This window comes from Capra hircus, unplaced genomic scaffold (genome assembly GCF_001704415.2).
Source record: "Capra hircus breed San Clemente unplaced genomic scaffold, ASM170441v1, whole genome shotgun sequence".
Lineage (NCBI taxonomy): Eukaryota > Metazoa > Chordata > Mammalia > Artiodactyla > Bovidae > Capra > Capra hircus.
The window spans coordinates 393,771-420,781 of NW_017189607.1; the positions used below are offsets into that span (position 1 = coordinate 393,771).

The following is a 27,011-nucleotide window of genomic DNA, read 5'->3' on the forward strand; positions in this document are numbered from 1 at the left end:
GGCTTCAGCAATACGTGAACCGTGAACTCCGTGATGTTCAAGCTGGTTTTAGAAAAGGCAGAGGAACCAGAGATCAAATTGCCAACATCTGCTGGATCATGGAAACAGCAAGAGAGTTCCAGAAAAACATCTATTTCTGCTTTATTGACTATGCCAAAGCCTCTGACTGTGTGGATCACAATAAACTGTGGAAAATTCTGAAAGAGATGGGAATACCAGACCACCTAACCTGCCTCTTGGAAATCTGTATGCAGGTGAGGAAGCAACACTTAGAACTGGACATGGAACAACAGACTGGTTCCAAATAGGAAAAGGAGTAAGTCAAGACTGTATATTGTCACCCTGCTTATTTAACTTATATGCAGAGAACATCATGAGAAATGCTGGACTGGAAGAAACACAAGCTGGAATCAAGAATGCTGGGAGAAATCTGAACCTGAGATATACAGATGACACCATCCTTATGGCAGAAAGTGAAGAGGAGCACAAAAGCCTCTTGATGAAAGTGAAAGAGGGGAGCGAAAAAGTTGGCTTAAAGTTCAACATTCAGAAAATGAAGAGCATGGCATCTGGTCCCATCACGTCATGGGAAATAGATGGGGAAACAGTAGAAACAATGCATTGAATTTATTTTGGGGCGCTCCAAAATCACCGCAGATGGTGACTGCAGCAATGAAATTAAAAGATGCTTAGTCCTTGGAAGAACAGTTATGACCAACCTACATAGCATATTCAAAAGCAGAGACATTACTTTAACTAAGGTCCATCTAGTCAAGGCTTTGGTTTTTCCAGTAGTCATGTATGGATGTGAGAGTTGGACTGTGAAGAAGGCTGAGGGCTGAAGAATTGATGCTTTTGAACTGTGGTGTTGGAGAAAACTCTTGAGAGTCCCTTGGACTGCCAGGAGATCCAACCAATCCATTCTGAAGGAGATCAAACCTAGGATATCTTTAGAAGGAATGATGCTAAAACTGAAACTCCAGTACTTTGGCCGCTTCATGCAAAAAGTTGACTCACTGGAAAAGACTCTGATGCTGGGAGGGATTGGGGGCAGGAGGAGAAGGGGACGACCCAGGATGAGATGGCTGGATGGCACCAAGGACTCGATGGACGTGAATCTGAGTGAACTCCATGAGATGGTGATGGACAGGGAGGCCTGGCACGCTACGATTCATGGGGTGTCAAGGAATCGGACACGACTGAGCGTCTGAACTGAACTGAACTGACTGAACCAGACTTATTTATATTGTTCTTCCCAAAGTTTGGTGCCACTCTCAGAAAGTGCTAAATAAAGTTACATTCTTACATAGCAAAGGTACAACAATTTATAACAAGTAAACGGAGTACAGTGATTTATGACAAATAATAGTAATTAACTCAAAAGTCTAGTATTTCTAATATCAAAACTACTATATTCCTATTTCTATATCCCCATTACATTTATTAATATCCTTCAGGTGCCTAAAAGATAAAAATTATGGAGGCCTGGCAACAGTTATTGACTCAAAAGTGAAAAGTGAAAAGCTACAATATGATTTTTAGCTCTTTAGAAAAGGCTCTGTAGTTTAAGATGCTTTAAGCTTCATGCCTCTCACGGTTGAGGGGCTGTAAACAATTCACAAGTTGTTAAAAAAAAAAAAAGTCTGGGGGAACCTATTAGGCAAGTTAGAGAGGCATCAGAGAGGGTTTGAGCTGAAACATTCCTTTCAAATGCAGAAGTCTGAAGCCCTAAGTTAACTTTTTCCAGAGAGTGTCAGAAGAGTGGAAAAGCACAGCACAATAAGGCAGGCAGAGTCTGGTTTTTTGGGGGTAGATGTTCAGGGAAATCCATGGGGAACCCCTGAGGCCTGACTCACCTTGCCCATCAGGCCTCTCCACATGACCTTGTCATGGGTGGGATCTCCCATGCTGGCTCCTGGCATCTTCCCGTTTTTCATTTTTTTAAAGCAGTCAGGTGCAGTTCAGTTGTGAGATTCTGAATGCTCTGCCAAAGAATCCTGACAATACAAGGAAGAATGATTATAAGGAGCAAGATTAGAGCACCCTTAGCAACATAGCTGAAAACAGTAGACAGAATAGTCTTTCCAGAAATGAAGTTAGAGAAGGTGTGGGAAAAGTCATTGGCTTCTCCTGCAGCAGTAAAATCTAACTGGGAGTGTTCCAAGGTCTGTGTCTGATTATGAAGTCTCCCTAAGTCTAAACTAATATCTGAGCTGTTCCAAACACCCAAAATATGATTTTTGATCCTTTCCCATTCAAAATCTGCCTCATTTACTTTCAGGGACATAACACATATCCACTGGTAGTCAGCGTAACATGAAAGAGCCATTTTTAATTTTAGACTCTGTAATTCAGTCCCAATATGCATTATTGGTTCTTCTAGGCCATCAACCCTCATTTCTAGTTTCCTATCTATAACTTCCTGTGTTGCCAGTGTTAAAGAAACATTTTTTGGACACAGTATCAACATATTGGGCAGTGTGCACTTGTTGAGTCAATGATATTTCTGCCACAGTAACAGAAGTAATTGCAGTTATCAAAGCTGATATTCCCAATATAAGTAAGCCCACAAACTGTCATGTCCGCATTAAATCTTGTAGCTGTTGCAGTACAGCAAGGCCATGGTTATCATACCAATACGTGCTTACAGTTACAGGCACCATGAGATAGGGTGGATGTTTTTAAATCACAAAAGAACAGACATTATAATGAGAAGTTAAACAAGATAGCATATATTGTTCACAAGACAGTACATTGAGTCCTCCTGTATAATTCAGTCATATATTAAGTAATCCAGAGTCATTAGTAAAAAGAAAAACATAGGAGAGGGTAGACAAGCTAAAATAGGGTAAATAGAGTTATTTTCCGGTCAGTAATAGAGGCCGTAGCGGCAAGGGCTCTCCAAATTTCTGGCTGCCAAAAGGTTTTGCCTTTAGCCATATAAGACAGCATAGGGGGAACAAACCGATTATGATGCCATCTAGTGGCGGCTAATTGCCAAGACACGGACTATTCTTTCCAATTGTCCAATCTATTGATAAAGTCATCGTCAGACACTGGGTCCTGACCTGGATTTGGGTTGCTCCAGTCCTGAATTGTATAATTTCTTCCTCCCGGTATTCTGTGATTAATTCCCGAATTATAAGCACAAGATTTCCAAGTCAGATATCCTAAATGATCATCTATAGTTTTCCATATGACATCTGAGGGAGCAACATCATCACAATTTGGATATTCTGGTGGAGCTTTGAGAAACAAGGACTTATAGGGGTCAAGGACCCCAGGCATAGGAGCTTATAATGTCCAAACAGACCGATCCCCTTTAGACGCAAATTTAGAGATTGGGGAGTCTGTCATAACTGCTTTTTTAGAGGCTCCAACACATCCTTTCTTGGTAACAAAGTTTCCTGTATGGCCAGAAGGAAAATTAAGGCAAACAGGAAAATCATCTGCTAGTCCCTTAAAGGTATAATTGAAATTAATAGAGCATTGGTCTTTTATATAGAAAGTATAAGATCCTCCCAAAAGGTGAGGTTGGTCTGTATTAACCCGTATGGGGTCACTGTTCCAAGTAACAACTTGGAAAGTTGGAGGATCCAGGAGAAATACCCAATATTTGTTTGGAATGGGAGAGGTGCTTACCTGGCAAGAGAGCAAAGCAAGCATGGCGATAAACACCTTTTCAGGAGAGACTGAAGACCCCTGTAGGGAAAGTATCCCCTGTGCCCGGTGACAGAGTGCCTTAATCTGTCCCCAGGTGGGTATGGAGGCTAGTTGAGTTGACTGAGCTGGGTGTCCTGGTGGTCTCCTGCGAGGCAAAGAATTAGGGGAAGCAATATCCCGTATATGAAGTTGTGACATCTGCCTGGTGGGTGGCTCCATTCCTTGCTCATCCAGGACTTCTAATGTCAGCTGTCCCGGAGTCAGCAGTGCATCCCGTGCTGGCAGAGGGAGCAGGGGTAGAGGAGGCTTCTTCCTTTTTAGAGATCGCGGTGGTGGGGGAATCTGGTATTAGGGGAGCTGAGACATGGCGAATCAGTCTGTCTGGAACCCAAATCGGAGAGCCTGCATCCTGTGGAAAAATACAAGCATACCCTCGACCGCTGGTTAATAAAGGGTTGGGACCTTTCCATTGTCCGGAGAGGAGATCCCTCCAGTTTACTAATGGTTTTTTTTTTTTCTTCACTATAATTTATAATTCTTTTTTTTTTTAATTTTTTTATTTTTTTTTAAATTTTAAAATCTTTAATTCTTACATGCGTTCCCAAACATGAACCCCCCTCCCACCTCCCTCCCCACAACATCTCTCTGGGTCATCCCCATGCACCTGCCCCAAGCAAGCTGCACCCTACGTCAGACATGGACTGGCGATTCAATTCTTACATGACAGTATACAAGTTAGAATTCCCATTCTCCCAAATCATCCCACCCTCTCCCTCTCCCTCTGAGTCCAAAAGTCCGTTATACACATCTGTGTCTTTTTTCCTGTCTTGCATACAGGGTCGTCATACTAATGGTTTTGCATTCGATTGCTCCAGGCACCAATGGCAAAGCATTGCAGTGTTTCTGGATGAGTCAGCATTCAAGTTGTTTATTACGAAAAGAGCATGTTGCAAAATCTGATGGGGGGAACTATATTTAAATTTCCCTTCTTTTAGTTTTTGAATATGGATCTTTAGTGTTTGATGTGCTCTTTCCACAATGGCTTGTCCCTGCAGATTATAAGGGATGCTGGTGTTATGTTTAATTTGAAACTTTGTACAAAATTACTGAAAAGATTTAGAAGTGAAAGCAGGGGCATTATCAGTTTTTAAAGCTTTTGGCAGGCCCAGATATGAAAAACACATAAAAAGATGTTGTATTCCATCTTTAACTGCTTCCCCTGTACGAGCAGTTGCAATAATAACATGAAAAAAGGTATCCACAGTTACATGAACAAAAGACAATTTTCCAAATGAAGAGACATGAGTTACACCCATTTGCCAGAGTGCACTAGGTTTGAGACCATGAGGGTTAACTCCCGGAAGCAAAGTATTCATGGTAGAAGGACAATGTGAACAAGAACGAACAATCTCTTGGGCAGATCCTAGAGGAATTTGAAAGTGGTATCATAAGGCAGTGGCATTCTGATGATGAAGTGAGTGAGAAGCTCAGGCTTCTTTGAAAACAGAAGCCACTGAAATCCTGGTTAGCAAATCTGCCAAATCATTGAAAGCATTTAAAGGGCCAGGCCGACTGGGATGAGCCCGAATGCGGCCGATAAAAAATGGTCGATTTCTTTCCTAAATTTGCTGCTGTAATCTAGTTAACAAATGGAAGACAGCAGTTTTGTTTTTGGGCAGAACTGCAGTCTCAATGTGTGGAAACAGCCTGACCACATACTGAGAATCAGAGTAAAGGTTAAATTCCTCCTCTGCAAACATAAAAAGGCCTCTATAAGAGCTGTGATTTCAGCTCTTTGAGCTGAAGTTTCTTGTGTTTCCAAAACTTTCTGATGATTTCTTGTAACTATGGAGGCTTTGCTATTTGCTGACCTGTCAGTGAAGGCTATTTGAGCATCTGGAATAGGGAACTGTTTACATCTAACAGGAAAAATAACTGGATGTTTGGACATAAAGTTTAGCAAAACATGCGAGGGTAAATGATGCAAAATTTGACCACAATAATTCCCTATAGCAATCTGTCAGTCTTCATCAAATATTGGAAGAGCATCAAGCTGCTCCTTATTATATGGAATTACAATCTCTGATGGCTCTTTACCAAACAATTCAATGCTCCACTTCCTTCCTTTTAGTATTAATGTGGCAATTAGGCTGGGATAAGAAGCCATGACTTTTTTAGCTTGGGCAGGAAGATGGACCCATTCTAGAGGGCCGCTTTGTCACAGAACTCCCGTAGGCGCCATTGGAGTAGCTAGACAGGGGAACTTCCAAGTCATTGTCAAATCAATTCTTTTTACATAAGTATTCGATAAAGCTGCTTCTACTTTGCCTAGGGCCTCTCGAGCCAAGGCAGTTAATTGCCTTTTAGAGGTTGGATCGGGATCCCCGCATTAAATGTTAGAAAGAGGTTTCAATTTGGCAGTGGTTAATTTTAAATATGGTCTAATCCAATTTATATCACCTAAGAGTTTTTGATAATTTAAAGTAATTTAAAGTAATTAGGTGGTCTTTTCTCAATTGTAGCAGGGCATGAGTCACTATTTCTGAATTTATGACTCTTCCTAAGTAAGTTGTGGGTGGACTGATTTGAATATTTTCTGGGGCAATTTTTAGACCTTTATCTGTCAATTCCTGGATCAAATCTTGGAGGACAGTTTGCAAATGAGCTCTATCAGGATGAGCTATTAAAATGTCATCCATATAGTGAATCATATATACCTGTTCATATTTAATCCTAGTATCTTCTAGAGCAGCATTAACAAATTTCTGGCATAGGGTGGGGCTATTTTTCATTCCCTGAGGCAAAACCTTTCACTGAAACGTAAGTAAGGCTGTTTAAGATTTTCTGATGGCAGACTAAAGGCAAATCGCTTTTTATCCTCAGGGTTTAAGGGAATAGTGAAAAAGCAATCTTGTAAATCAATCACAATTATATTATATCCCTCTGGAACGGCTACAGGGGAAGAGAGCTCAGGTTATAAGGCTCCCATGTCCTCCATGATGGCATTAATTGCTCTTATATCCTGTAAAAGCCGCCATTTGCCAGATTTTTTCTTAATAACAAAAATAGGAATGTTCCAGGGGCCATTGGGGGGCTCAATATGTCCCAATTCTAGTTGTTCAAAGATTAACGCTTTAGCTGCCAGTAATTTTTCTTTAGGAAGAGGCCATTGTTCCACCCAAACTGGATCTTGAGATTTCCATTTAATGAGGTCGGCCTCCATTATAAATTTGGGTAGCCCAACCGGTATATAACTGTCGAGGAGTTGGGCAAATTGGCTCAATTATTCCTGTCTGTTATTTACCTAATCCTTTCAATGGATCATAGCCCATTTGCAGCATTTGAGAGGACACTTTATCATCAGGGCTGAAAAGTAACACTCCCATTTGGGACAGCATGTCCCTCCCCCACAGGGTAAAGGGGACCGAAGGAACTACATAAGGTTGGAAAGGTCCACAGGTATCCTGAAATTGCCAATCTAAAGTTTTTGCACTTTTAGCTACTGTAGGAGCTCTTCCTATCCCCACCAAGTCACTTTCAGTAGTATGTGTGGGCCAAAAGCTGGGCCAGTCTTTTCCTGAAGTGCAAGAAACATCTGCTTCTGTGTCAAATAACCCCACAATAGACTTGCCATTAATCAGAATAGTTTCCATAGGACGTTTCTGAGTAATTTCTGTTATCCAAAAAACCATATCACTAGACCCAAATCCTTTCTCCTGTCTTTTACTCTGAGTAGCTGTGTGCCCTATGGCAGCGCGGTAAGGCAAAAGTAAAAGCTATACTATTCTTTGTCCCTGATGGATTTGGAAAGTTTAAGTTGGGGGTGAAATCATTATCTGAATTTCTCCTGTATAATCTGAGTCAATTACTCCAGGGATAATTGTGAGACCCTGCATAGATAGCTAAGGAACTTCTGCCTAATATAATTCCCATCAAGCCTGCCAGTAATGGGCCTTTAACTCTTGTAGGGACTTTTATAGTGGAGCTATCTGGTGTTAATATTGTTGAGGTGATGGAACTGAGGTCCAGTCCTGAGCTGCCTGGGGTTGCTGTGATGAGTTCTGCAATGGAACGAAGGGAATGAATGTGTTCAGTGAGGCTGCCCCAATTGTAGTTGTGGCCTGGGGCTGGCCCCTCAATCCGTTTCCTGACTGCTGGTTAGGGCCCCAAAAGGCTCCTTTTCTATGGAATTGTGACCTGCATTCTTTTGCCCAATGATATCCTTTTGGACAATGAAGACAAGGGGATTTGGGGATGGGAAAATTTTGCGGAGTGGAAACAGCCGGTGGGGCAGAATTTGGCTGTTAAGAGTCGGCTGTTTTTTGAGGACAGGTATGGAAGACATGTCCCTCTTGGCCACAGGAGAAACAGGTTTTAGGGAAGGTATCTCTATGTTGGTTACTGAAATTGCTCTGCACTGGGTTATGTTTATTTGTAAAGAAGGATTGTACTGTCTGCTGATAAGAATTTCCTTTCATTGCTGCGGCTATGGCAACGCCCTGCATCATTGAGGGTCCTACGTCTGCACATTGCCTGATATAATCTTTTAGAATTCCAGTTTTCTTTACAGGATGTAAAATAGCCTGGCAGGTAGAGTTAGCGTTTTCAAATGCCAGTTGTTTTGTCTCTATATTAGCTAACTCAGAATTAGAAATTACTTTGTTTACCGCCTCTGTGAGCCGTGAGAGAAAATCCTCATATGGCTCTTCAGGTTTTTGTTTGATATTAGAGGAGGAGGTTGATTCATTTCCTTCAGGCAATGATCGCCAAGCCGCGGTAGCGCAGGCGGCTACTTGTTGCAGGGTCATTTTATCTAGTTTCATTTGGCCTGGAAGTAAGGCATATTCATTATTCCCTATCAACATATTTTTTACAATATGTTTTGGACCATATATTAGGTTGCTATCAGTCTGTTTTGGGGCTAGGTCCTCATATTCAGTTCTCCAAAGTATGAATTGTGCTCCAGATAAGCAAGCTTTAGCAGCTGCCTTCCAATTTTAGGGTGTCATCCAGCTGGCTGCTAAAATTTCTAATAATACGAAGCACAAGCATGTTTTAATTCTTTTATCATTTTCATTTGAATGGGTTCCCATTGGATAGCTCCTGCCCTTTCCCCTTGCTTGCTATCAAATATTACAGGAAAGCAAGCTTCCAGGTGAGGATCAAAATCATCATTAGGGCTCAAAAGAACCCTTCTCCTGGGAACTTCTAGTGGGGGGCCCTTCACCCCTATAGGGAGGTGGGGGGCAGAAGAGGGCCAGAATATGCCATATCTTTGTCTTCATATTTTGAAGATCTTTTAACTGTCTGATGTTTAGATCTTACAGATGTATTAACTGAAGATGTCTCCCTTAAGCTCCTAGGGGCATATGGCCTGATAGACATTTCTCTTGAGCTCCTGAGAGCAGAAGGCCTAACTGGGGAAGTTTCTCTTGAATTTCTAGGAGTGGTTAGTCTGATAGGGGATGTTTCCCTTAAACTCCTCGGAGCATCTTTATTTAATAAAGGCCAAACCTCATTAGAATGGTATTGAGTTACTTTTTCTTCGAAATCTTCCTCATCTAAAAACTGATCTTTTTTTTCTCATCTCTATCTTTGGCCTTTTCCTGAGCAGTCATTGCAGCTAGCGTTTTGTTCAACTGCCAATGGCTAGGTATAGCCCCCCTTTCCTCACCCTCCTCTTTGATAGATAGCTTTTCTTCTGCACTTTGCTCTTTAAGATGTACGTTTTCAGATTCAGGGACAGGGTCTACAGCGTCCCTAATCATGTTCCATAAGGAAAAGGCGTCAGTAGGCACCTTTTCTGAGCCATGTCCAGCATGGTAAGTTTTTAATTGTTTCCCTACACTCTCCCAAGTATCTAAGTTAACAGTGCCCTCTTCTGGAAACCAAGGACACTGTTCTTGTAGAAATGGGAAAAAAAAAAAAAAAAGAATGAATATTGGATTTCTTAACTTTAATTCCTCATTTAGTTAGCAACTGCAAGATTACTCCTATAAAAAGTTGTCTTTCTTTTGATTCACTGTTACCCATGTCAGAAAATTAAGTCTTATAGAAAAGTCTGCCTCGTCAAGGGTTTTACCTTTGGCAAGGGGGATTTTCTTTTCAACCCAAAGAAAGCAGGTTTCTTTCAACCTCTACAAAACCAGGTTTCTCTTAAACCCTTCAACACTTCCCACTCCTACTCACCCTGTCTATACTACAGGGGGGACTGCAGCACCCTGAGTGGGGTCCTAGCCATCCCGAAAACTCAACACTGGGGGAGTAACCAAAGTACTCCAGGGGGAGTGATTAAATCACTCCAAGGGGAGCAACAGAGAGTGCTTCGGGGAGAGCATTTGCTCCGAAGAAGCTACCTTCGAATAGCCTGTTCTGGGTGCCACTTGCTGGTGTCCCAGCCCGAATGGAACCAGGGAAATTTGAAGGGTGAACGACGTAGGCGAGGAAAGCTTATTTATTTAATTAGAAATATAAAAGAAATTAAGAAGAAATAGTATAGTAGGAAAATTTAGTGGAGAAAAGAGGCTGAATAACTTGGTTTACAGGGAAAGCCAATAAAACTCTAGGACAAGAAGTTTGCAAGTATCCTTCAGAAATTAAAATGTTTTAGTGTTTAAATTAAAACTGCCCAAGGGTGTGTCAAGTCTGGAATACTTCCAGATTGCATATTTCTGTTTCTGTTGTTGTTTGTTTGTTCGTTTTAATTGGAAAAGAGCTCCAGTGGGACTCTATCAGAGCGGTAAACATGCCAGAAAGCCAGCTATTTGCTTTTGCAAGATAAGAGAGGAAAAGGACCTTTCCATCATTGCCCTTTGCCTATGGAGCTGTCGGGCTAGCATAATGAAAAAGACAGAATATTTTTAAATCACATGGCTGAAATGAGAGGCACTTAAGTTGCTTTTGCAGGTTAGAAGCCTTGCCTGTGGGATCTCTGCCTTTTAGAAGGGCCAAGCTCAAAGCCACTTCTGCCCCTGCAAGGGGAAGTGGCAGTGGCTGTGACTGATATCCGAAAGAGTGTCCTAGGCAAGGATGGGGGCTCCTCACTCTAGGTAGAGATCTGCTCCCAGCCCCACTCTGTGTTCCTGCCCAGGACGTTGGCTGAATTCTTCCCCAGAGAAGCAAGAGGGCCAGTCAGTTGTGTAACGACCAAGACACCCCCACACCCAGACAGAAAAATCAGCCTGTCAGCACACTTTTCCTTTCGCACTCCTTGGTTGTCATGGACCCACAGTTAACTGAAACTTTCCCCTAGAATAATCAAGAACTCCTGTCTTTTCTGGGTGATAGAAATCTAAAAGTGACAGGCATGGAGTCATGCGGCAGAAGCATGCTGGGCCCTAAAAGAGGTGTTGTCATTAAGGGCTTCTTGGTGGCTCTGATAGTAAAGGATGCACATGCAGTCCTGGAGGCCCAGCTTTCTTCCCTGGGTCAGGAAGATCCCCTGGGAAGGAAATGGCAACCCACTCCAGCATTCTTGCCTAGGAAATCCCATGGACAGGGGAGCCTGGCAGGCTACAGTCCATGAGGTTGGAAAAGAGTTGGACACGACTTAGTGACTTCAGTTTCAGTCCTTTTTAAAATTGTGTGACAATGTGTCCAGGCACATCGTCTGAGATCAAGGATGCTGACTTGCACCAGTGTTTCTTCTGTGAACACGAGAGCATCTTCTCTGGGCCTACATGTTCATCTCTCCAGTTCCTGGGGCCCCTGCAGTCAGAGCTGGCCCCCTTCCCCTCACAGATGAATATTCTTGTGGTCACACCTTCTCCGCTGCTCAATGATTCTGGCTCTAACCTGCATTCTGGCCAGCCCTTCTCACTGTCTGTCCTCGTTTAGTGAAATTCTGCCTATTCTTGGGCATGTCTTGGCTAAAACAGTTCTCCTCCAAATTTGCCCTGTTTCCTGTTGAAATCCTGCCCTCCACACTCATAGCCCAGTTCCTCACGGTAGATACACTTTGAAAGGCAGTGTTTTTCAAACTCTAGTCACTTGTATTTATCATTTTTGGCATTCACAAGACCTGATCATACAATTACTGCCTTAATATATTTTTTATCTGAAGCAGCAGCTCTTTTGAAAAAAAAAAAAAAAAGAATGATTTCAATTTTGGACATAAACTTGACTACCAGACAGTAGGTTAATACAGTATTTTTGCTCAGAATAAAAGATGCAATGTGGATAACTGCAGTCAAAACAAAAGCAACTCTTCTGAATTCTCCATAAATACCATTTTGCTGGGGATTGTTCTGTTCTTGGTGTGAGTTGCCTTGAGTGTTAGGTGTCAAGGTGACAGGACTATGCTGTGACTATTCTGGAAGGAATTAGAAGAGATGAAACAATACCCTTCTTTCTCAGTGATTAATTGTTATTCAGTGCTTTGGGCATTTGGAGGCTGTCAATTTCCTTGGGGTACATGCTCTGTAGATTTCCTGGCCAAGGAAAGCATTCCTGTTATTGTCCAGATGGACTTTGGTTAGTCTTTCTCAGTGCTTACTGAACTCTAACTTTGTAAAACAAGGTACTTGCAATGATTCTGTTCATCCGCTGGGTCATCAGCTAGCAGGTCAGCAACTCCAGGCCAGGGGCTGGGTCAGTTGGCCTCAGGACCTCAGAGGTTTTGGCAAGTATCTCAAATGTGAACAAGCACCTGACCCAAGGAAGCTGACGTTTTAAGGTAGAACATGCTGCAGAAGTGGCCTAAGGATATAAAGTGAGAATGTTCTCATTCATGGAGAAGTCTTTGGCATGGCAGCCTGGGATGCTCACATAGAAATCACTGCAATGGCGACCCTGCAGGTCAGTCTGAGTCCCGTCTACTTTCTGTTTTTTTTTTTTTTTTTTTTTTCATGTATTGGCTTCAGCCGTAGTAAAGCTCCAGCATCCACAACAACGGGCAGCCAGTCGCCCCCTGAAATGCTGGTCTTCACCAGCTCATCCTCCCAAACTCCCACGGCTGGGGTCATGGCCACTACCATCACCATCTGCACAGTCACGGCTCAGCGGCTGGTGCTGCCACCAGCACCATGGGAAGCCCGGCGCAAAGGCTGAGGCTGCTTTTACCAATGAAGACTGCCCTGGCCATGCAGCGGGTTGTGTGGAACTCATCAAGTAGGTTTCAAATGCCCTCCTAAAAGTGGCACATGCAGAAGATACAGCGCCAGCAGCAGCAGCTGCTCAGTCTTCCCAGGGGACAAGATATCAGAAGAGACAGGCTGTGAAAGGTACAGAGCCTCCCCGCTCTGTTCTCCATGGTACCCTCTTCTTTTTTGCCACATGGACAGGAGAAAAATAGTCCTTGTTTTATTTGCTTAGTTCCCCTTGTTTGCATGGCCACTGTATCCTGGAGGCCTGACGCATTCCATTTGGCATTATTTTTAAAAATTATTTTGCAGCTTGCTTTTTTCTTTTACATTTTCATTTTATAAACAGTATATACACATCTTAAAACGGGGTGAAATGGATGTCTAGACACATAAAAATCTGTTGTCTTTATTGACTCTCTGTTTCTTTCTGCACCCTTTCTCAGAGGTATTGCTAACCATGAGATCTTTTCCTAATTCATGTATGCATATATATTTATCTACATGTGTTTATATATATATATACATATATGCACATATACATACGTATATACATATATATATATATATACATAAATGACTTCATAAAGTTATTACTTTTTTTTCTCTTTGAAAATATAAAAATTGTACTATCCTTGCCTTTTTCTCCCCCACCTATCAACATATTTTGGAGGTCAATCCATTTGAGTGCATATAACTCTCTTTTTCTTTTGGACTGGTGTGTAATATTCCACAGTTTATTTAATAAAACATTTGCCTACTGATAGACATTTCAGTTGCTTCCAGTTTTTATCTGTTGTAAGACAATGCACAATAAATACCTTTGTGTAAGTTTCTTTGTGCATGTTAACGAACCCCTGGGCATTAATTTTGAAAGTGTAGAGTGTGTGAAGTGGATGATAAAGGATACCTTAATACCAAGGGATTAGCACCCACCACCCAGTGTAAGAAGAGCCAGTGTCAAGAACCATTGCCAAAGTGCAGAATGACAGCTCCCAGCTGGAGTCTCTTTGTGGGTGGACGAAAGCAGAACAAAGTGCTGATCTGATGGGGACTAGGTTGTCTGGCTCTCGTGAGGACTGATACTGGTCTTGTTTCATGAGGAAACCTGCATTGAGATCCTTCATTATTGGGGTCTTGGATTGAAACTCTCACATACTGAGTGCACCATCAGGAGGAGAACTGGTAAGAGTTGCAGCAGGTTGTGAAATGAAAGAGTAGCCACATATGGAACTGGCCCCTAGTTAAACTCTTCAAAGATTGGGGTGGAGGAAGACCCAAAGATTAAACACAGAGTATGGGAGTACAGGCGAATTGATCCTGCTGTCCGCAGTTTTGCTATGGCCGAACCGGGTCTGGGATCTTTCAGGTTAAGATGGGCAGTTCCAGGCTCCTGAATTCATAACACTTAAGTATAATGAGCCTTCCAGGGGAACTTGGGAAATGGCAAGAAGGAGCTCACTGATGCTATGGTTCCTAATTCCCAGATTGTGCTGTTAAACATAAACAAAACTGTCCAAAACGAGTTGAGGTAGTTAGGATAGATTTTAATCTGCTATTTACTATCGCAGTAGGGCAAAATGTCCAGCATGAACTGACATCAACCCCAATGTGTACACAGGGGACTGGGGTTTTAAAGGGAGAATTTGGGGATAGGCAGGGGGAATCATGGGAACTCTATAGAGTCAGAAAGTGACACTTTTACACAAAGTGGGAAGGGGGTGTTGGTCCATGTGAAATATCTGGGTTTGCTAACTCTTACCTCTTAAAGGTAGGCTTCTGCCCTCCCATAGAGACTGGGCAATGGGCCCTATTCTTAAGTGTTGACTAGAGCAAATAGTCAGTTCTATTGGCAGCCTTGAGTTTTCTTAGGTGGGAACTTTAAAGGCGTAGTGGGGTCATCCTAGGATGCAGCCTTGAGCTGTCAGAAACCTAAAGACCCAGGTGGAGGACTTACTGAGAAAAGGCTCCGTGGAGCCTTGCTCGAATTTGGCCAATGTGACAATCTTTGTCCCTTGAAAACAGGGAAACTCGAAGAGTGCGGATTGGGCCTGCTCCCACCACAGCTTCCGGCTGGGACGGCCTTCCCCAGGCAGTGGGTGACCAAGAAACTTTGCTTTTTCAGGTGTCCAGCAGAAAGAGATCACACAGAAACCATCCACCTCCACAATCACCCTGGTGACCAGCACCTATTCGTGGCCCCTGGTGACCAGCTCAGGATCCATGAGCACCCTTGCACCTTCTGTCAGCCCACCCATCACTACTGCTTCAGCTGATGTCACTGCAGACACCAGCAAGTACACTAGCAATGTGAGTGCCAGTGGTTGGATAGGGGAGGGCCAACCTTGGATCTTTTCAGGAATTAAAGGGGACCGGGAAGTGGTGGAATCCCTCTCCAACTTGCCTGTTCTCTTGGCATGGTCCTTGTTAGGGATGTGGTGGGCAGGCTTACCTGCTCTATGTTCACTTGTAGGCACACTCTCCATTTAGGTTCTGTCTTCGGTCTTTTAAAACTTATTTTATTGAAGTATAGGTGATGTACCATGTTGTATTAATTTCGACAATATAAGAAAATGATTCAGTTATGCACACACATACTTTTTCATATTCCTTTCCATTTTGGTTTATCACAGGATATTGATTGTAGTTCCCTGTGCTATACAGAAGGACCTTGTTGTTTGTTTTATACATCATAGTTTGCATCTGCTAATTGCAGATTCCCAAAGGGTCCCATCTGCCACCCCAGCCCTCCTCTCTACTTCTCTCTTAATTTGCCAAGTGCTTTTATGCTCACTGTTTAATCCAGGCAAGTAAAGCTTGCAATAGACCTCCTTGCTGTCGGATGAGAGTGCTCTGGAGTGAGTTGCAGATTCAAGTCTGTAGAACCCAGGGAGTGAAAATCACCACCAGAATTGCAGGTCTCTGGGAAATCCCTTCTGCTCCCTACCGGGGCCTAGAACAGTAATTGCTACATAGTTGTAGAATGAAAGCAGGTTTTTGAATGAAAATCTAATGTCTTTTGAATTAAAGTCTAATGTCTCATTGGGCTTCTTACGAGTAACATTCTTGTTTAATGTGCACAATTTTTAAAGTCTTTATTGAATTTGTTGCAATATTGCTTTATTTTCCTTCTTTGAAAACGTTTTTGTTTTTTGACTACAAGCCTTGTGTATGGCAAAACCAATACAGTATTATAAAGTAAAATAAAGTAAAAATAAAAATAATAAAATAATATAAAGGCTTGTGGAATCTTATCTCCCTGACTAGGGAATCAAAGCTGTGTCCCCCACATTGGAAGGCAAGGTCTCAACCACTGGACATCAGGGATGTCCTCACACCCATGCTATAGATGAGCACACTGAGATCTGGCCAGGTTAAACAGCTTTTCCAAGGTCACATAATCCGTGAATGTCTAATTTGCATTTGAATGGTAGCAGCCAGGATCTAGAATACCCTCTTGCCCCAGCTTTGAGTTGACTTGTGAATTCACACCAAGCCTGCTGACCACAGCTCTCGGGTGTCCACAAACTGATTGTTCTTACATGCGGCTTTTTAGAGCAACCCCGCTGAAGAGTCAGTGTGGCTAAAGAGATAAGATCCAAGTCTTAGGGTTATGTCTCTCATTTAGTATTTCTGTCCCCCCATTTTGAATAAAAGAATTTTTATCAAGTCTCTCAATTTCAGAACAGGGAGGGTTCAACTATTAGGTGTGGTCGCATCCTCAACGATTTTGACTTACCTGTTCATCACCTTGAACTACCATTGACTTCATATTTTAATTTATAGTGACTTCATACCTCAAGCGTGAAAATCACTTTATGTATGAAATAGAAATTTCTGTATTTATTGTAGGGAATTTGATGCCAATTCTTTCCATTGTTAAATATACAGTATTCTGTACTTGATGAAGGAAAGTCAGCACACAGATTTTCAAATGAGAAATTTGAAAATTTCCATATTTCATGTTACCTTGTTTATCCCCGATTCAACATAAAATACAAGAATTTCATATTTCATAGGAAAAAGCTCTGTGCCTAGATTTTCAAATGCCAAAGTAGAGAAATCCAAATTTCATGTAGGAAAATCAGTGCCCAGATTTTCATTCATTAAATACAGACAACTGCATATTTCATGTAGGAAAATCACGACCCAGATTTTCCTAAATGAAATATAAAAAGTTCATTATCTCATGGATTAAGTCTCTGCCAAGATTTTCTTATGTTAAATATAAGGAAATCCATACTCAACAGAGGAAAATCACTGCCTCAAATTACATACATAAAATCAGCAAAATGCCATATTTTGTGTACAAAAATCAGTGGCCTGATGTTCATAAGTGAAATATACAAAATTCCAGATTTCATGTGGAAAAGTCAGCACCCAGCTTTTTTTTAAATTTTTTTATTATTTTAATTTTAAAATCTTTAATTCTTACATGCCTTCCCAAACATGAACCCCCCTCCCACCTCCCTCCCTATAACATCTCGAAATACATAGAATTCCAAACTTCATATAGGAAAGTAACATGTGCATTATTTTTATATAAAGAATTTCATTTTATTTTTTGGAAGGATTGTGGTGAGATTTTCACAGGTGAAATATGGAGAATTCCATATTTCATTCAAGAAAACTTAATGTGTGTATTCTTACATGAAATAGAGTTCCGTGCTGCAAAAGAACACATTTGGGCACATGTCAAAATGTGACACAAATTCTTTGTGTAGAGATTTACAGATGAAACATCTCTAAATACAGAGATGCTAAGAAGAGTGTCCCACTAAGAGCCATGGCTCTCCAGTGCCAGAGGAATTGAAGTCTGCCCATTTATTGTGCAGAGGCCCTTTCAAAGTAGTTCTGTTCTCATCCAGCCTCCAGGTGAGAACGCACCCCAGGCTTGTAGGACTGGGAGGGGTGAGAGGATCAACCTAAGACAACCTTTTAAGGAGTGATGTTTCAAACTGGCAAACTCTGAATGTAGCAGCTGCTTATGCTACAGACCATCAGTCCCCCAAACCTTACAGAAAACAGCAAGCTGTGTTCATATTGCTGGTCATGTTGCGGAAAGAATGCTCCTTCACTTGAGGACAGAAAACCCTTTGTAGCCAGGTGTCTTGGGGCGTGTGTAGCCCCTCTTCTGTGCCTGGGAATCTGGCCCTCTCTGCCTCTGCTCCTTCGCATCCTCTGTGACTGCCCCCAGGTGCCTTTCGCCTGCCTCTCCTTTCTGATACGTGTTCACACTTACATGCCTGTTTACGTGTACAGCTTGCTCTGTGAGTGACATCCCTGGGCTTTTCTCCAGGGCGTCAGTGTTTCTGCTGCCCCAAGATCTCTGTACCTTACACAACCTCTTTCATGTTTTCAGTGTCCATTCTTCCATCCCCCAGCCTGCCCAATTCAGGGAATTCACACACTCATTTTGGCAAGAGCACATGTGTGCATGTCTGTGTCTGTGTGCGTGCACACACAGATACACACACACACACACACACACAAATAATTCTGAAAAGAAACTTGAAGACATGCGGAACTATTGGTTTACTTATTGACTATAATGGACTTTGGCAAGCACCACTCTCTTTTTGGCCCCGGTTAATTTTTCACTCGCTAGTTGATCATGTCAGTGTCCTCTTCTACTTCTATGATATATTCTGGAAGGTGAATGGGATCTGCTCATGAGTGGGACTGACATGCAAGGAGGTGCAGGGTTGGATGTCCTCACTGTGGACAGCTGAGTGACCTCTACTCCTGTCACTGTGGACTGGTTCACAGTGCCAATCTGGTTTGTGTGATTCCATTCTCTGTGCTTCCCTTCCACAAATGACACAGAAATAGCAAGGGACTTTGAACTTGAAATTGATCATGCACGCCTTTTCCCTGAGACAAGAATTCCTTAACAACTTTCTCTTTACAGAAAGGCAATCCCCAATTCCTCTCACGTGGGTGATGATTTACTGACAATCATGAAGAAATTCTGCGTGGATAATGTCAGTTTAATGATCAAGGCAAGAATACATGGGTAGGGGTAAAAGTCAATGTATTTCAGTCCTGCAGTAGTGTTTTTAGAACACTTAGCAAGTCAACCCCAAATCTTTCCTGACAGATTAAAAATTTCCTGACAGATGCATTCCTGCAACATCTTTGCCCTCTGTGATCCTAATATTCTCACTTCAAAGAGTAAGTGTATGGGTATTCTTGTTCCCACATGTGGGTCACTGTTAACTGTTCCTGTGATAAAGCATTTCTTGATGTGCGCAAATATCATGGAAGTCTTTAAACAAGTCACAATTCAAGATGTTGGAAGCATTTGATCCAGGAATGAAAGAATAGGTCAAATTCCCATGCAGTCCAACAAAGATACACAAACTTAAAAAAAGAAGGAGTAAATACAAGCAATACAACGCATGTATGTTGAATAGGAACGTGCAACACAGATATAGCATCAGAGCTGTGCATAATGGCACAAGCATGGGTGCAACATGAAAGAAGACAGGAGGCATAGGCAGATTCACAGGAAGAAATATCAACTCACACTCATGGGCAAACACAATGGACACACCCCGTCTTCATTCTAAACATAGGAAAACATGAACACATCCAGGGCACAGGAAGCAAATGCAGCTCAGGATGATTGAGCCAGAAGGCTCATGAATTCATCACTAATCCACCGAGTCTCACATGCATTGATAGTCAGGTGGAAGAAAACCTTACACAACACATCCAAGTGTGCACTCAAATCTAATAGCACCTAGACTTTAGGGCCCAAGTGAAAGGCTTAAAGAGTCTGGGATACAAGTCATGGCACGTTTCCAGAGAATGACCATCCAGTCAACCATCCACAGTTCAGATTTACTAACTGATCCATGACTATCTCTGCACTTCACTCCAGGACAGGTTAGAGCTAAAGCCACCCCTGGTCCTGAAGTACTGGTAGGAAATATTAGGCGCTGGGGGACACTTTCCTAAACTTCTCTTGTCTCTATCTTCTTTGCGATGCTTAAAACTTCTGAATGTGGATAAATGCAGTCCCTAGAATGACCCAGTCTAAGGTCCCGAGATCCATGCCCCAATATGCTATCTCACACCTGCTGTAGAGTTACTACACCGTCGTTTCTGCTTTGTCTTGTTTTGAACTAGCACTAAGAAAGACAGCTACCAGCCTGCCAGAGCGCTAAGGATGCTTTGAAGTTTACAGATTAAGAAAGTAAGAAGACATGTTTCCAGTGTCTCCTGGGCTGCTAGTTCAGAAATCACCCAGAGAAGGCCAAGCCTTGCCTTCTAGAGCTGTAGGATGCATCTCTGTAGGAGCAAAGCTGGGGTGTAGATATTCAAATGGAAAAGCTGGCCCTGAGCAGGAATCTTTCAGGGCATCTTGAAGTGGACATCCATAAACCCGTGAACTTTGACGTTCAACATTTACCCTTTGCCCTCAAAAGAGATGCTGCTTCAGGGAGAAAAGCTGTAGAGTGAGAACTTCCATGTGGGACAGAACTTCATGTGGGACATCACCCTCAGGCATGCCCATGTTGGAGCCATTCTATCTGGGATGAGAGGGCAACACTTGGGGTACAGATGTTGAACTCTCCGTACCCTATTTGTGCCAGTCTGTCCTTTGCCCAATCCAGAGGTGGACACAATTTTGGAAAGCAGTCATCTACTTCAGAAGGACCACCCTAAGCGCTGAGCAGTCCTTCAGTGAGCTCCATAGGCTCCAGGTGTTCCCACTGGCCCTTGAACAGAGTAGCAACAAAGGCCTAGATGAAGGACAGGTCTGTTGTGGTTGAAAACATTCTCTGCTGAGCCATTCAGCAAGGAAGAGAAACTGTCACCAGAGGGCTCGTGAGAAAACTGTTATTTCTACACTTAGGCCCGATAGAGGCCCTTGGGCAAATAGCTTAAGCTTTCCTTGAAAAAGGAATATTTACCACTGAGCCATGGCAGCAGCAGCAGCAGCAGCAGCATGGGACACAGAGCACATGGCTGGGTAGCTTGGCCCTAACATCCTCATTCCCCTCACTTCTGCCCCTGCACACTGTGTACCTAAACTGAGTTCCTGGAAAAAACAACAGAGTTCACATGACCTCAAACATCTATGATGGGATTAGTTTTCCTTTATCAGATTCCTTGCAATTTATATTTTCCCCTGGTCACCTTTACCAGAAACTAATATCCTCACTGCCTTCCCACTCCTCACTTTCTCCCTAGGCCACAGCCCCCCTCCATATACCTAATACCTGATCCCCTAACATGTTACCTGGAAACCTAGCTCTGGGAAGCGGACTCTCAGCAAAGCTGACTGTGCACTCATATACATGCTCATATACATATGGCTTTCTAGGTTCATAGTGAGTTGAATGTTCAGGCCTTTTCCTTGTTCTGTACTCTTAAAGTGTCTGATGATGCATGACAGAGAAGATACCTGGGGCACCACCTTCCAACAAAATTGTGTTCCACGGTTTCAATCTCTGGTCCTTGTTCACCAGACCCTCTCCATGAACATCCACATTTCTCTTGTAAAACTTCCAGACACACAGTTAATGGCCCCCTCATCTTCTTTCTCCATCCTCCCCAACCCCCACCCCATAGGAAGAACTGCATCCCCGACACAACCCCAACATATGACTTAACCCCCTCTACAAATCTCCATGGATGGTAATTCACGCGCAGCAAACTGAGAATCCTACATGCAGCTGAAGTGTTTGTCCTGAAACCCTGCCCAGACAATGAGCAGACACAGGCAGTAGATGCTTTTTATTTATCCTTCACAATTATTTCAGGTTTATTTGTGTCTCCCGCTCAATCCATTTCAGCACCAGACCACTCTTCATCAATTTCCCATCCAAGAGAACTATGCTGGCCATTGATCTTCACGTGAAGCAGCTTCTTCAGTTTTCTATTTTAGGTAAATGAGGACACTCCATCGTAAGTTTCTCAAAATCTGGGGGGAGGGGGTTCCTTTCAAAACAGAGAGAGAAAGAAATATGTAAACCTATCCTCTCTAAAAACACTAAAGACACCTTGAATCTTTCAAGTCAGTTCCCAGGGAAGAGTGTCTGTGAACTTTTACGTTTCCTCTAAGCACATAGTAAAAAACACACGCATCCCAGTCTTCAACATAGAACTATTTACAATAGCTAGGATATGGAAGCAACCTATATGTCCATCGGTACATGAAGGGATAAGGAAGTTGGAGTATGGATACACAACGGTATGTTTACTCAGTTCTAAAAAGGAACAAATCTAGGTCAGTTCTAATGAGATGGAATGAATGTGGTTCCTATTACACTGAGTGCAGTAAGTCAGAAAAATAAAAACAAACACCGTATGTTAATACAAATACATGGAGTTGAGGACCTTGTAGGTGATACTGAACATCCAACATGCAGGGCAGCAAATAAGACAGAGACATATAAAGAACAGACTTTCGACTCAGTGGGAGATGGTGATGGTGGGTTAATATGAGAAAATAGCCCTAAAACATTTACATTAGCTTATGTAAAACAGATGACCAGTGCGAGTTTGATGCATGAAGTAAGGCAACCAAAGTCACGCTGTGGGACAACCCAGAAAGACAGGTAGGGCAGGTCGGTGGGTGATGGGTTCAGCATTTGGGGGGACACATGTTGGCCAATGTAGAGCAAAACCTGTCATGGTATTATAAAATAACTATCCTCCAGTTAAAAATAATAAAAGACTCTTCTCCATAATCCGGCACAGTGGTCAGTACTCTCAGAATGAGGGTGGCAGATGAAAAAGGTGTAAAAGAAATTTAAAACACATAACAAGTGTGATGATCAAAATGGAATCAAATGATGGGTCAGTGGGGGAAGCGCCTTGCACAAAGGAGACTCACAGACCTTTTAGGAAAGGGGACTTCATGAGGAATAGCAGGTGGGTCCCAATTTAAGAGAAGCCTGAGGGTGGACTTGTTGGCCATGGAATGACAATTCAGAGATGTGCAGCTGACTTAAACTGGAGTGACTTTGGCCTGGCCAGGCCACGTCCTCTGCCTCAGAACCTGTTCTTCACTACAGTCCTGTACCCTTGCTGTCTCTTGCTGATTCCCTCATGCCCTGGTGTCACTCTGTATTCCACGGAGTCTCACTTTCTCCACAAGTGAAATAAACGACCCAAGTTCCTGGACAACACGTATGCCAGTGCTCAGACCCTGGGCGCCTCACCTCTTGTCCTTCCAGTACCTCTTGTGGTGGAGCCTTCCTCTTCACATAGTACTGCAAAGGATTGGGCCACAGATCCTTTATGATGATCTGCCAGGGAAATGAGCAAGGTCAGCACAGGGCTGGCCAGACCATGAGCCCTCCCATGTACCACCACCAACTCCAACATTTATCACCAGTTCTGGCCCAGTGGCTACATGGGACCCCACCTCAGCAATCCAGTCAGACCCTGAGAAGTTGTGGTCAAAGAACCAGTTGAAGAAGTTAACGCTGCTGTCATGGTGCCTGCGGCTGTATGCCTTACGTTCAAACGCCTGGTACCACTGAACTGGAGTCGAACAAGATGCTTGATATCCTGCAGGAAAAGGCATATGGGAGAAAGACCTAAATCACTTTCCAATTCAACCTACACTTTTCTGCCCCCACCTCCCAAATCCAGGGAGCTGCTTCTTACCAGTGACGTTAATCAGATACTCCTTAACAATCACTTCATTCTGGAAATACCTATTCCTCCGAAAGGACAATGTGATCTTGCAGTGATGGGTGGGATGCCTGTATTCCTCCACCTGCCAGGACAAAGTGTGGGGAGCTGGAGGGTGGGGTAGGCGTGCACCCTCTTTACAGAAGAGCTGTCCTTCCGTGTTTTAGGGATAAACCATGTCCCCGCCCAGTCACCTCCCCTCCACAATCCTCAGTGTCCCCTGCCTGACCTTCAAGTTGGTCATGAAGTGAAGCATGTCCTCATCTTGGCTGCTCATCAAAATTGACATTTGGGGGTGGTTCATAAACTGCTTTAAGTCAAGGAGCCTCTATATACTAGAGAGAAAAGTGCTGGAAAAACAAAGCTAGCCTAAAGAGTAGAATGGCACTGTTTGACTTCAACTTGCTACTAGTTGACTCGTCACATTTCTCTTGACGCAAACTGTATGAATGCTGAATGAGGTCCAAGGCTGTGCCTATGCACACGCTATCCAGAGGTTCTCTTCCTAAGAGCATAAGCTTCATCGCAGCCCCTTGAAAGTTAGCTTACTTGTGGAAAACAAGCACTCCTAGCTAGAACAGGTATGACCACTTACTCATCACAACCTCACCCCCAAATTCACTCAGCTTTTTGGAGAAGAACTGGATTCCAGACAAGCCTTTTCTCTGAAGAGTCCCTGGTGCTAATGACAATCCTGATTGAGACCTCTGCAAATAAAGCCCAAGTATCAGTTTGTGCTAACCAGAACGCAAGGACATCACACCTACTTTCAGTAACAGATATGCAGGACGGTAACCAATACACGTCATCCAAAAACGTAAATTTTGTACCAGAACTGCCAGATCTGTAACCTGCTCCTGCAGTAGCCCAGGTTAAACACACACACACACACACACACACACACACAATTCACAAGCACCACACCAAGGGATACAACTTTGACCCAGAAGCCAGGGATTCCCTGGATGATGGCACTTCTGTGTTCTAGATGCACCCTCCGCCTCTGGCAGTTCTTATGTTTCAGGCGAGCATGCGCCCTTTGGGCTTTCTTATTCACGGGATCCAACTCCAGCTGCAGGGCCACCAGTGCCTCTAGTGCAGGCCGGTCACTCGGGGTTCCGGGCCTTGGATGTTCCTGGCCTTGCTCCTCCGAGGACACCTGCTCCTGTTCCTGGTACACCACCACCTCCGTGTCCTCCATGATGTCTAACACCGGCGAATCCTGTCTAATTCCTGCCCGATTGCCGCCACCTCTCCCTCCTCCAGGGCCGCACCTTCCTCCACCCAGAAAAGGACGGCCTCCTCGCCTGGCACACCACCTGGGGCCTGCATCGCCTCTGCCGCCCCCACCAGGCTGGTAGGCCCCAGGGCCCCTCCCTCGTGAAGACCCGGGCTCACAACTAAGATCCAGGATCCTGGAGTGCTGCCGCCTTCTTCTGGCCCCGTCTCACTCTCCATTCTGTTCTCGCCGTAGCCCCGAGCTGCAAACAAGCTGGACAATAGACCACGGCAGACAGCCCGCACAGTCCGCCCACCCGCCGCAGTATACCTGGTACTCCAACGGGTTACTTGCCCACAGCCGACGAACAGGGAAAGGGAGAGACGCATGCGCAGAACCCTGTGCCACCACGCACGTCTAATATGGCGGCGGGAAGGGGTTGAACTCTCCACCCTGACCTCCAGACCTCATCACAGAACCAATCAAATGAAGCCTAATGGCGTTAGCTCTTTGGACACGCCCCTTGGAATTCTGGGCCTTCGGGCCGCGCGTGAAGAGCGGTCAAACCCGGTCCAGTGCAAAGTGGGCGTGTCCTCTCAAGCCATTTGCCTGCCTAACAATGTAGCAGTGCCTGAGGAGCGACTGGGAGAGCCAGGCCACCTGCCGCTGCAATCATCCTCAAGCTTGAAATTGCCCCTGGGGCAGTGGGCGACTCCGTGTGCTCAGGGATCCACACAGGTGAGACAGGTTTCCTGGGTACCTCAGGTTCAGAGTTGCTCACTTCCGATCCAATCTGCAAGCCACGGGTTGGGGGTGGGGGGAGTAGGAGGGAAGGGGCCAGGGTTGGGGGGTTGGGAGGGGAGTGCACGGTGGAGGGGGTGGGGGAAGGTGGGCGGGCTGGGGGAGGGCTTATGCCAACCTCACCGATGTGCACGTGCTTTAGAGTCATCCCTAAACTTGTGCCTTAGGCTTGAGCAGTGTCAAGAATGCAGCCTTCTTCTCTGAGGAAGAAGCAGTGCACTTTCCTCGCTAGCTGTCTGAGCCCCACAGTGCAGCCCCTAGCCTACCCACCTTCTCCCCCCGCCCCCCCTGCCCCATGCCCCCCCCATGCCCCCCCCGCCCCCACGGCCCCCCCCCGCCCCACGGCCCCCCCCGCCCCCCTGGCCTCCCCCCCCCGCCCCCCTGGCCTCCCCGCCCCCCCCGCCCCTGGCCTACTGTCTGTCAGCTCTTGGCATTTCCCCCTGGCCTGCGGCTTAGAGGAGGCACCTGGGTAGTTAAGGATGTGCGCCTGGGCATGCACTTCCCAGAGGACCAGAGCTATTCCTGTAAGTGTTTCAAGTGGCCCAAAGTGCTCCTCCTGACCATTAGATACTCCTACCTCCCGGCCCCATAGTTAAGGTGGGCACACTGAGGTTAAGAGCCTGGACAGTTTCCACTGCTCACACTCTGTCTCCTAGGATGTCTGGTGTTTCACACTGAGCACCTACCTTAGGCCTGACACACTCACAGACCCACACACACAAACAGGTGACACAAGTACACACAGGTACACACACGCGTGCAACACACAGAGACACAAATGCAAGCAGGTGTTTCAGAGACTGAAGAACCAGTGGTTCGCATGAAATGCATAGATTTCTTTATTTCTCACAGGAAAATGTTCATTCTGGTCTTCAGATATGGAATATAGAGACGTCCAACTTTCATGGAGGAGAATAATGCCTAGATTTTGATACAGGAAATATAGAGAACTCCATATTTCATGGTGGACAGTCCTTGTTTTATACATTAGAAATACAAAGGATTAAGTATTTCACGAGAAAACGGTGGTGCCCAGAATTTCGTTTATGAAATAGAGATAATTTCAATTCCATATTGCTTCCCCAAATCATAATTACACACTTCATGTCAGTAAAATTTCATTGAGATTTTCATATAGGAAATGTATACAGTTTCAGAATTCAAGAAGCGAAGTATATGCTCAACTTTTCATATCTAAAATATATAGAATTCCCCATTCATGTAGGAAAACATGTGCACAGGTGTACCTCTGTGAAACAGACAAGATTCCACATATGATGAGGAAAATTATACAAGTAGAGTTTCAAACGTGAAATGCCAACTTCCTATTTCAGGTAGATACATCTGCACCCATTTTCTCACATGTGAAATAGATAAAATTGCATATTTTGTGCAGAAAAATCATCATCCACGTTTTCATCTGCATGAAGCAGGGCATGCGAAGCAAGGCGTCTGGGACAACCCAGAAGAATAGCGTAGGAAGGGATGTGGGAGCGGCTCCAGGATGGGTGCGATGCCTGTGCACTTATGGCTTATTAATATTTGATGCATGACAGAAACCATCATAATATTGTATTGTAATTAACCCCCAG

At 44.0% G+C, this 27,011-nt stretch overlaps 2 protein-coding genes across 2 annotated transcripts in view; one reads left to right on the forward strand and one right to left on the reverse strand.

Annotated features, from left to right (window-relative positions):
• LOC108634562 (testis-specific Y-encoded protein 2-like) overlaps window positions 1–18,021 on the forward strand; it is a 169,944-nt gene extending 151,923 nt beyond the window's left edge. The window contains 2 exon segments of the mRNA XM_018044550.1: window positions 14,869–15,053; window positions 17,941–18,021. Of these exon segments, the coding sequence (XP_017900039.1) occupies window positions 14,869–15,053; window positions 17,941–18,021 (266 nt within the window).
• A 3,650-nt stretch (window positions 18,022–21,671) lies between these two features.
• LOC108634563 (testis-specific Y-encoded protein 3-like) lies at window positions 21,672–24,857 on the reverse strand. The gene is given in 7 exon segments (XM_018044551.1): window positions 21,672–21,695; window positions 22,922–23,008; window positions 23,128–23,273; window positions 23,373–23,484; window positions 23,629–23,706; window positions 24,334–24,612; window positions 24,615–24,857. Coding segments are annotated over 7 exon segments (969 nt in total).
• Between the last annotated feature and the right edge of the window lie 2,154 nt (window positions 24,858–27,011).